General features: G+C 36.3%; 1 protein-coding gene across 4 annotated transcripts; it reads right to left on the reverse strand.

Moving 5' to 3' along the window:
- Window positions 1-8,973: 8,973 nt before the first annotated feature.
- Window positions 8,974-11,467, reverse strand: LOC111900718 (calmodulin-binding protein 60 A). 4 transcript variants are annotated; one of them, XM_042902209.2, is made up of 4 exons: window positions 10,847-11,467; window positions 9,744-10,397; window positions 9,600-9,662; window positions 8,974-9,515 (listed from the first exon to the last, which is right to left on the reverse strand). In XM_042902209.2, exons 1-4 carry the CDS (start codon window positions 10,874-10,876, stop codon window positions 9,114-9,116), a joined length of 1,149 nt encoding a protein of 382 aa, XP_042758143.2. In that variant the 5' UTR covers window positions 10,877-11,467; the 3' UTR covers window positions 8,974-9,113. The 4 variants fall into 4 exon arrangements, with proteins under 4 accessions (XP_042758143.2, XP_023752366.2, XP_042758145.2 ...); XM_023896598.3 differs by having other exon boundaries at window positions 9,744-10,394; window positions 10,847-11,466; XM_042902211.2 differs by having other exon boundaries at window positions 9,744-10,394; window positions 10,647-11,466.
- Window positions 11,468-11,698: the final 231 nt, after the last annotated feature.

Here is an 11,698-nt window from a genome sequence, read left to right on the forward strand (position 1 = left end):
CTTCCTTCAAATCACCCAAAATGGCAAGAAAGCTTGAATGTGCAACAATGGAGGCTTAGGGTTTCGTATTCTGGATAAGAGAGGCTATAGAGAACCCTAAGGGAGAGAATGAGATGTTTATATAGTGCACAAAGTCCCGAATTTAGGGTTTTCCACTTCAGACCGGACTCGCCGAGTCCTCTTGCCGACTCGTCGAGTTGGTCACTTACTTTTCGACCCGGATCCCGCTCGGACTCGTCGAGTTCCACCCTGGACTTGACGACTTGATCCCCTTGACTTAGGGTTTTCCTTTCCTTTCTTAGTCTTTCTGATTATGGGTGTTACACTTCCTTGTGCCATTTTCTTGGACTTTATCACTATGGGCTTTAGTGGATCATTATTTGGGCTTTATTGGACTATGTCTTATTTTGGGTCTAGGGTAAGGCCCATTAGAGGGGGTGGGCCCAATTTAGAAAATTTGGCCATTGGTGGGCCACTTGTGGGCTTGGGAAGGCTATCTAATGATTGGGGCTTTGCATATGGATTTGGACCCTAGGTTGAGGCCCATAAGAAGGGATAGGGCTTCCATATTCGACTTTTTTTGATTATGTAACTATTGGACCATAGGGTTACAACTTTGGGTTCCATTTTTGGACCAAGTTATGATAAGGGTAAAATAGTCTTTTACCCAAGTGAGGATTTTGGTTAAGGAAGGAGATCCTAAATACTAATCAGCTTTTATTTTGTAATTGATAACTCGAGGAGCTGTAGAGCCAGTGGTCAGGGATCATTCTTTTTATTCAACTATTTGAAGTAGAAGTGGGTCGAAGGCACCAATGTCGGCCCACTAGTAGTTATATGTAGTAGAGATGATTGTCTGCGTGATAATTGTTTGGTATGCCACTATCTGATGAGATTTATGTGGTATATTTTATGTTATTATGTGATAGTGGTAGGGGTGGAATAGACCCCATAATTGGTTGAAATAAACCGGAGGGTAGGTCGAGCACCCATATATGCTTAACAGGGTAGGTCGGGCACCCATATATGCCTGCCATTATGTTTAAGCTTTGTTATTATGTGGTACTGGTACGGGGTGGAGTAGACCTCGTAACCGGTTGAAATAAACCGGAGGGTAGGTCGGGTACCCAGATATGTCTGACAGGGTAGGTCGACCACCCAGATATTCTTGATAGGGTAGGCTGGGCGCCCATATATGCCTGACAGGGTAGGCCGGGCACCCTCAGATATGTCTGGCAGTATGTGATTATGTGGTATGATGGGGGAACTCACTAATCTTCGTGTTTACGGTTTACAGTTTTTGGTTTTAGGTACTTCTTCTTCAAAAGGAAAGGAGCGACATGATCGCAACGCATCACACTATGATTTTCCGTACATGAGATCTTTGGAAGATGTACCCTGATATTATTTTTCTATGACATGTTTTGAGTTATTTGACATATGGGCTTTTATGATATGAGATGACATTGTCGATATTTTCAGTAGATCGCTTTTATAAACTACTTAATTAAAAATGAAATTTTTGGTCATGAATTTTGGAACGTTACAGGATTATCCTTGATGCTTAGATCCAACTTGCAAGCCTCATTTTCATCTTCTAGCAACTTCTCTGGACCTTTGTGAGTATTTAAGTTTTAATCTTTATGATTCCTTGTTGCTAGATCTATACATTTATGCATTGTTATCCTTGTTTAGGTTAGTTGGAGTGTTAGGATTCCATAAAGTTGGAAACTTTATGGGTCCTTAGAGTCCTTTACTGGTTAGTTGTACTAGATCTGAAGTTTGCTGGAGTTTGAACTCATGCTTGATGGTTTTGACCTCCTTTTTCATCATGAGTGACCTAATTTAAGCTCAAGACTTGCATTGGGCATGCAAGACTTTAAAGCATCGATTTTTATGGCTTTTAGGGGTGTAAGGAAGCCTTCTAGAGGAGTTGAGTGTGAGGCTTAATGCATTAAGGGCTTAATCCATAAGGTGCCTAAGAGCCAGTTCTCACGACGTGACAAGGTGCTTGTTACGTCGTGACGATTAAGACCTTAGGACTATTTTGTCTTTAGCTGGTCACGACGTGACCAAGAGCTTGTCACGTCGTGAATATCCGTTGATCTATTGACCGTTGACTTTTGTTGACCATTGACCGTTGACTTTTTGATTAATTTGAATTTGGGTTAGACTTGAAATATTTGGGTTGTTGATTAAGGTTCTACCATGTTTTGGTGCTAGTAGGTTTCGGGAGCAATCAATGCAGAAAGTGAGTGTGTGGCGGTGTGGCAACCCGAAATTTCCATTTGTACGAACAATATCTATTCAATAGAAGCCAGTTCAGTTTCAGTGATTTTCAGACTTTTTCCGAACAAGTTTGTGTACATTAGGGTTTATGTTTCAGGAGATATCAGGAGAGTGGATGCTCCTGGATTTGTGAAACTTGAACATTCCAAGTTTCATAATGTCATAGTCCAATCTCCGGAATAAAAATATTTTCTGCCAAAATATTTCAGGACTATAAATAGATTTCTGAATTAAATTAATTCATTATTCACAATTCCAACTAGAGAAAAGCCATTTTCTCTCTGACGGATCTTCGGGTTTTCATCCCAGATTGTGAGTCTACTTTCCTAGTCCCGATTCCTTGTTAGACAACTAGTTTAGGACTTATTGTAGGATCTTTTGAGGCTAGAAATCATTCAAGATCATAAGGCTTTTGGAGTTTACGGCCCAAGAGTTTCTTGGACCGTAAACACCATTTCCAAGGGCCAAAGTGAGCCCTAAATCACCCCTAAGGCTTAAGGCATTTACCCTCTAATGCTTGTAGCTAATTTGGACACCAAAACACTTCAAAATCATATAGTTTTAGGAGTTTACGGCCAAGGACATGCTCTTGGGCCCTAAACACCCCTAAGACTTTAAGACAATTACCCTTTAATACTTAGGACTTGAATGGGGAGTAAATTACATCAAAATCATCCCTTAAAGGGAGTTTACGGCCAAGGAACATCACTTGGGCCGTAAACTCCAAGTGAAGGCACAAATGTGTGCCTAATGTCCCCTTTAGCCTTAGACAAAAACATAGAAGCTATCCTACATGTGCAAGTGACCAAAAAGAATTAAAACCAATACCCCATAGGAGTTTACGGCCGTAAAATCTAGGGGATATGGTCTTTAGGCCGTAAACTCCTCTATGGAGCATTCTAGGGCCTTAAACTACTTCAAGGATTATTCCAACCATGCTAGGCTTATTCTAGGATTAATATAGCACTTCAAAACACCCAAAACCACCAAGTGAGGAGTTCACGGCCATAAACTCATGGGTTCACGGCCGTAAACTCCAAAGGTGGGGTTTGTTGGGTGGTAAGCTCATATACAAGGCCATTGGTGCATTAAACCCTTTTGCCTTGTCCCGTATCGACTTAGATGCAACCCTTAGGACCTATAACATTTATACAAAGTGTTTTCATGTTCCTAAGTGTCCAAACTTATTTTATTAAGTTATTATTTGTCTAATTAGTTATATATATGCTTATTATATGATAACTAGGCTCGTGCGTGTAAACAAGTCTCCGTTTGCCACCTAGCACGGTATCCGACACTGCAATTCAAACATCTCACCACAAGTGAGTTCATACCCCTTTAATCAACCTTTGAAATGATTTTAAATGTTTTAAATACTTTATGGGGGGGGGGGGGGGGATACAAGTTAAATACTTATAGTTATTGCTTCAATCACATGTGATTGCATTTAATCACATGTGATTAATAACTAGGAAACCAATGATTTTATCACTGTTCAAACTGTTTATCAAATTGTTTATCAAACTGTTTTACTTCAAAATGTTTTACAAACTCCTTTACTTTTCAAACTTATTTACAACTATGATTCAAACAAATGTTCCTTATACTTAAACTGTTTTATCAAACTTATGCCTTCAAATTGTTTTATAGATTGACATCAAGTCGATCTTTTCTTGAAATAATATTTATGTTTAAAATGTCTTATAAAAACTTATTTATGATTTTATATTATAAATTGCATGCCCATATATGTATAGATATATAAGTAATGTTTAAAGGGCTTAGGAAGGCCATCCGCCCTATTTCCTTTTCGCGCCTTGAGATGTGGTCTGGTGGGATTTCGGGTGACCATCCGAAGGTCGTTTCAATATTAATTATATATCAAATATACATATATAGACATAAAAGTACTTCCATATTCATACGTACTAGACACATCATTAGAAAGTTACCATCGGGGTAACACAGGATCATACTATTACAACTGCTAGATCAATGAGTCAGTTCATTCATGAGTCCATGTACAACTATACTACGAGAACATATACAACTATACTAGGAGGAGAACATATACAACTATACTAGAACTAGAAACATTACATTACATATACGAGAATACGTTAACAATTGTGATCCACTGTATCGGAGCATGCCTTAAATGTCATGTCCCGAGTTGTAGCCAGAATTCTCTTGGAGGGAGAGCGTGAGTTTGTGTATAGATCTATACTGGATTGACTATCCTACACCTTGCTGCTAGCTATAGCCGGACCTGCAGGTCTGCGGGTGCCAAACGTCATTCCGTTATTACGACCATTCGTATGTCGTTGTTACCAGTCGATAACATGGTGCAATTTATCACATTTTACCTTAATATAAATCCGGTTTAAGGTAGTTAGTACAGCAGTAGTTCCTATAAAACAAAACTACAGTACTACAATGATTTACCCATTACATATTTTTAGTGATAACCTCACTTAAACATTAATGTACAAACTATATTTTGTTAAATGATAGTTACACTTGGGAAATTACACACTTTTACAACAAACGAGCATACAAAACAGTTAAGCCTTGGTAGAAGGCTACTTTAATAGAAAATATAGGTTTTTCTGAGAGATCAAACTTTTACAAACACTTTCATACATTTTACAAACTTATACTTGAGACACGTTCAAGCGTTTTTGATAACAAACACCGACACTAAAATACTTATGAACTCACCAGCTTAATGCTGATAAACTCTTTCAAAATAACTTGTATTCTCAGGTCATCAGTAGGCAGGTACCGATGCCGGCTTTTGAGAAGATGGAGCGCATTCAAGACTCATCATATTATTATTTTGATTTACCTTATATTTTTGGTGTCTAAAACTGTACAGAACACACTTGTATTAAAATTATATATTTAATGCAATGGATGATGTTGTTTGCTTATTTACATTTACTGTGTTGTGATACTTTACATGACGTCCTCCGCCCCAGAACGTTTCCGCCGTTCTTGGTTTTGGGGTGTGACAGGCGGTGATTCTTGGGTCTTTGATTCATGTGATTTTTCCTTACTATACTTGTGGGTCAAAGGCACCAATGTCGGTCCACTAGATTGTGTTATGTATCCTTGTGTATAGGATGTTGCTATGTTGTAGTGATCCCTTATATATATATATATATATATATATATATATATATATATATATATATATATATATATATCCTTGTATATTAGGATATATAAGTAGTGGTATGCTGGTTAGAGTACCAATAGGTTGGTTATCGTCTAGTAGAGTGCCCTAGGGGCAGTGTTTAGTCACATAGGATAGCGTGAGAAATCTTGATCTAGGCTTTCTTGCCTATTCCTTGTTTGGTTGTGGCTCTAGATTAGGATCATATGTTCAAGTGTGTATCTCACCTCTGGTTACATATAGCCATGCATTCCTTGGAGCTTTGCCGTTAATGGCATATTATGCTGGGAGAGGCCTAGTAGGCAGTAGTGAACTGTTCGACAGGTAGATTCATGAAGATAGTTGCATGTATTTATGTGTTTACTAGATTGCTTGTTTGCTTATATATGTCTACATATCATGGTGGGTTTGGTTGAGGCGGTCTTGCTTTGTGTTGTAGGCCAATATACCAGTTGCAGGTCAGATCTAAGCTGTAGGCACGGGAGGGGAACCGATCATGGACCGAAGGTTCATGAAAAATGTTGGGTTGAGGCGATAGATCAACATACCCGAGGCAATCCAGTCTTTGTGGCTGTGGGCTCGGGGGTAATCCATTCTTTGTGACTGTGGGCTCGGTATGCATGATTCGTATGTGTATTGTGGTATGTGGTATTTTGGGAGAACTCGCTAAGCTTCATGCTTACCTAGTTGGTTATGTTTTTCAAGTACCATAGATGATCGTGGGAAGACGAATGCATGACTGTACACATTCATCAGCAACAATGAAGACTCCACATTTACTATATTACTCTGATATTTAAACAATGTACTTTGGAACAAATTGTTTTCTTAAATTGGATTCTATATATGTGAAATTTTACCTTAATTAAAAATGAGATTTTTTATGTGAAAATGGGACGTTACAAATAATAAATGTGAAAATAATGGTATACTTGTTAGGTTAGTAGGAGTTAACGACAAAAATTAGATTATATTAGCAAGAGGGAAAAAATACACACATACAAAAAAAATTGAACCTTTAAGGACGGTCTGACTTTCGAGTGAACATGAAAAAAGGAACGAAACGCATAGATTGGACGGTCTGACTAAAGGAACAATATTTGACTGAAAAAAAAAACTTGCTACAGAAAAATGCTCTTGATTGTAAGCATGTTTTTTCTTTCTTCTTTGTGATGCAATAAACGTATGTTATTAACCAAGTCTTGGTTCTAGTCCGTGACCAAGGGCAGATTCAGAGGCATAGCTATATGGGTGCAACAGTGGGTCTTGGCCCATCCCACATAAATTTGAAGTGAAATATATATTATATATAATTTATATTTCATTTGAAAAAAAATGCTAAGACTATGAATTATAACATGATCCATCTCATTCAAAACTTAAATTCATAATGAATGAAATTATTTACATGTTGAGGCACGTCGATTAAAGAATTGCGGCTAAAATTTTTTTAATATATCAAATTCAAATTGCATTTCAATCTTCACAGTGAATTCATCGTTCAAAAAGCATTATCTTAATTAATCAATTATTACAACTTAAATGAACAATTTACTTAAAAATCATACATTGTTACATTTGGTTATCATTTGAAGTATTTTACTACTTGTTCATATTTTATAAATTATTTGTCCTAACCTTAAACAAAATCTTGGTTACACCATTGGGCGGATTTACATAGGTGCACTAGGTAGTCCATGTATCCTCTCAAATTTCGTTTAAAAGCATAAATTTTTTTTCGTAATTATTTTATAACGTAGTGTTATCTTGGTAAAAATATGGGCTACCCTATATTATATATTACACAATTTTTTTGGGTAGTACCTTAGAACCTTGACTGCCAGCGTCTGTGATCAATCTTGGTAGTTTTATGGATCTTCCCTTGACTCGATTAGGTCTACATAGGCTGTTATTGAGCTGATCTATTGGGTTAGTGTCTTGTTGTATCTATACCCTATCCTTCGAGAGGGAGCTTGTCCTCAGGTCGGTGTAGTCGTCTCGGCGTTCCCAAGCAGCTTCTGATTGGCCACGCTCTTTCTATTTTAGCAAGACTCCGGTTACCATTGTGATTGACGATGTCAGAATCATGAATTCATGATTTGGTTGGTTGTTTAATTGGATGGTCCAGATAGTAGTATTGTTTGTGGTGTACTGGAAAATATCCATTAGATTATAAAAAAAGGGATATATACAGTAAAGTCCCAATATTTTCATCGATTTGACAAGAAAATCCTAAACTTTATTTTTTTGACAGTAAAGTCCAAATTACCGGCAGTTTTTGACACTTTTACCATTTTTTCCCGGTTATCCGGTAATTAGGATTTTTTTGTCAAAAAAATAAAGTTTAGGACTTTCTTGTCAAATCGTCAATTAGGACTTTACTGTCAAAAAAATAAAGTTTAGGACTTTTTTGTCAAATCGTTGAAAATATTGGGACTTTAGTGTATATATAATTTTTTTTGGTTAAAATTTTAATGGTATGATACTCTTTAAGCATAAGAGTTATTGAAACCTTCACTAATCTGCTAGATCGTATTGAAATTGCCATTCTTTCCTTTATCCACATTCACACCCTTTTGACTAGACATGTGTTGTTTGTGTTTGTATAAAGCAAGGGCAATTTTGTTTTTTTAGGTTTCTAATTTCTCCATTTTTGAGACTGCAAAAAGCCAACACAACCCTGATTCTTTCTTTCTTTCTTGATTATCTCAATTTTTTTCAATGTCTGTTTGTTGAGATTAAAAAAACGATTTATCAAGAAGCAAACGTAAAGGATTTCAATAGGATCTAGCTGATTAGAGAATGTTTCAATAACTCTTATGCTTAAAGAGTATCATACCATTAAATTTCTAACAAAAAAATTATATATACACTAAAGTCCCAATATTTTCAACGATTTGACAAAAAAGTCCTAAACTTTATTTTTTTGACAGTAAAATCCTAATTGACGATTAGACAAGAAAGTCCTAAACTTTATTTTGTTGACAAAAAAGTCCTAATTACCGGTTAACCGGGAAAAAAAAGGTAAAAGTGTCAAAAACTGCCGATAATTTGGACTTTACTGTAAAAAAAATAAAATTTAGGACTTTCTTATCAAATCAATGAAAATATTGAAACTTTACTGTATATATCCCCCAAAAAAAAAAAACTATCTCAAATAGCTTTTTGAAAAATCGATTTATATATTACTTTAATGGTTTCAACAAAAGGCACATTGCAATATGGTTTATAAAAACTTACTTATTCACGCTCAAGTTGAGCCAAACATGGCCCACGTTATCAATACGATACCTTCCCGTTGATCTTTTAATTTATAAATTCCAAAATTAAAAGCATTGCTGTATAACGATACGTTGACTAACAAAAACTCCGATAAAATCGTCATTGAGATCCATGTTATCCTCTTGCGGTTATTCCCCCAAAAACATTGGGATGATCTCACGGCTCTATCAAATTATGTTCGGTATAAGAGTACGCGACAATGAGACTGAGATAGACCAAAAGAATTCATACTTAAATTTTTGTTTTCTATTATATATCGCACCCATAAAACCCTTTTTAATTTTTTAAGCAGTCATTAATCCAACACTATAAATTTAATAAACGGATCACACAGAAATATTTATTCGATCTGAATCAAACGATCTTAGCCAACCAGTTCGCACCCACACATAAAAGAGAAACATGCAATCGAGAACAACAATGTACGCATTTTCATCCATCTTTTTTTTGCCTTAACACCCTCAAACTCAACCATACTCAATGCACGACAAATTCCATCTTCTCGAGAGTCTTGACATAGTAGTGACCCTTCATCATCTTCATGAAACCATACATCCATATCACATTCTTCAACATCATGGATCGAAAAATTATCATCCACAATCATCTCTTCTTTATTATCATCCACAATCATCTCTTTAACATGATCAAAAGAATCGTTTTCATAAGGCTGCGGAAAATAACAATCATCATCAAAGGATGATGGAATGTTCGATTCTTGAGTGGTGGATTCAAGTCGTCCGGAGGCCTTATAATTAGCATTACCCTACAAAAACCAAACCATTTTAAACCAGATATATTAGAAGTTATTGTTACGTACAACAAACATTAATAAGCAAGACATATATACCACGTTGCATGTTTTGGCATGATTTACAGTTGTCTCCCACTTTTTGCCTTTGACATGACTTATCTACAGTTCAAAAATCTCAAATTTCCATCAAAAGACATAATATGATTTCGAGAGGAAATTAAGAAATTAACCGATAATTACCTCTTGGAGGGCTTGACGATTGGAATAATACATATTGAGAAAATCGTTCACGTTATAGACGTTTGCTCTCTCCAGACGCTTATGGATGACGCCATTTTTACTGATATTCTTCAGCTGCCACACCTTGTCTGTTGGAGACAATGATCTGAAGGACTTGGGAGCATTTCGACGATCCTTGACTTTAAAAGATTGCGTTATAGCCTGTTTGACCTCATAGGGACATGATGAATCGACAACCATTGCTCCCAATCGTAATTCAACATTTCTGATAGGATTTTTATCGTGTTGGATTCGGATTTCATCAACTGTTCCAGTTCCATGTCGAAGATGAACATAAACATCACCGACAAGAAGATTTTTCTTTTTCCCCCAGTTGACCACGATGTTTTTCTCGAACTCGCCATCTTCCATGGTGGTGCCATCATAATTTCCACGAAGTAGAACTATCTTCACCTTCGAGAAGGCCATCGGCCCTGTGGTGACTTCTTCTTGTGTATCGGCATCAACCAAGATGACTTTGATGGACTCATTTCCACCGTTTTTTCCGGTGATCTTTTGTCTCGTGAACACCGGAGAAACGACCACATCGTCTGAAAATATCAACTTTAAGTTTATCGGTGCTGAAGTTGAACTCGCCGATGCCTCATAATCCTGCTAATTAAGGCAGAAAATCTAAAATTAAAACAAGAATCAAACAAACGCATGTAAGTTAGATTTTATGTAATTTATAATTTTAGCTAGTACAGTAAGAATCCTTTTATATTAAAATATCCAAGCGAGATGTATAGCCGCCGCGTTGACTGAAACTGAAACATAAAATATAAATCATAACGAAAAGCAGGTAAGTTGCCGGAAATATGCAACTCCGATCTCCGGCCTACAAATTTCCGATTATGTTTTTACCATTAGTTTATTAATGGAGCTTTCTTGCAACTTGCATCACCAGAACACTCGTTGGAAGTACTACCAACCGTCTCCGACTAGCTGAGAAACTCCGGCCGGAGCAGCTAACGGCGTTCTGGCGATGAGGGTTACAGCGCCGGCATGTAAAGTAAACGTTAACGGAGGAAAGTGAAGAACAGAGAAGAAAATAATTAACCCACAAATTCAAGGTTCTGATAATAATGTTCCATCGTTTAGGCAGGTATAGCTCTGTGTTAGAATGCGATCGACCAACCCACCTGAGAAAAGCAAGTTATATAAAAAGTGACAAGTATTCAAGTAAGAAGACAAAGAGATCAAAGGGTTTTGATCTTCATGTTCTTAATTAAAAAAACTTATGGGCTGCTAGCTTGTAGGGTTTGAAGAACTTGAAATTAATGATACTGATATAGATTAAAGCTAGTATTTTCAGTTTGTTTTTGAATACTAGCTAGTGAGTTGATTTGATGATTGAAGATCTTGATCGACGAAGAAGATATGATGAAATCAAAGGGCTTTGAGCTAATTTTTCAAACGCACACTTTTGTGTTAATTTTTAGGGTTTGAAGATTTTAATGAGCTAGCTAGGGAAGCATGGAATTTAATCGTTTAAAAACTTGCACACTCTCCTGCGTAAAGCTACTACGCAATTTCGTTGAGAAAACGTCAGTACGCAACCCACAATCCCACACTGCACCAAGACGCGTTCATGATAAAAATTTATTTTTGAGTATTTATTTTGCTGTTGCTCAACGCCAAAAAAGTTAGTAAAAACTTTCCTTTTAGAGTATCGTAAAGACGTTTTCTGAACAAAGTTTTAGGAGTCAGTTTCAGTTAATTAATGCTAGCTTTTGTAAATAATTATAAGAACAAGCTGATTAAAGAATTGAAATGAGATAAGGGTACGTATACTAATATGCTTATAGTATTAAAAAGAAAAACTTAAAAAAACAAAATAAAGACTGATACTAGCTAGCTACAACTTGTTATGTTTCTTTATCTTTGATAGGTGATAGGTTATGTTTATTTATAAT

The sequence above is a fragment of the Lactuca sativa genome, chromosome 5 (assembly GCF_002870075.4).
Source record: "Lactuca sativa cultivar Salinas chromosome 5, Lsat_Salinas_v11, whole genome shotgun sequence".
NCBI lineage: Eukaryota > Viridiplantae > Streptophyta > Magnoliopsida > Asterales > Asteraceae > Lactuca > Lactuca sativa.

Excerpts from the sequence above, each read along its gene's own strand:
- LOC111900718 (XM_042902209.2), bottom strand. The coding sequence starts at position 10,876 with ATGGAACATTATTATCAGAACCTTGAATTT. Across the intron at positions 10,398-10,846 it reads ATTATCAGAACCTTGAATTT|CAGGATTATGAGGCATCGGC; the intron begins GTGGGTTAATTA and ends TGCCTTAATTAG. Across the intron at positions 9,516-9,599 it reads ATGCCAAAACATGCAACGTG|GGTAATGCTAATTATAAGGC; the intron begins GTATATATGTCT and ends TGGTTTTTGTAG.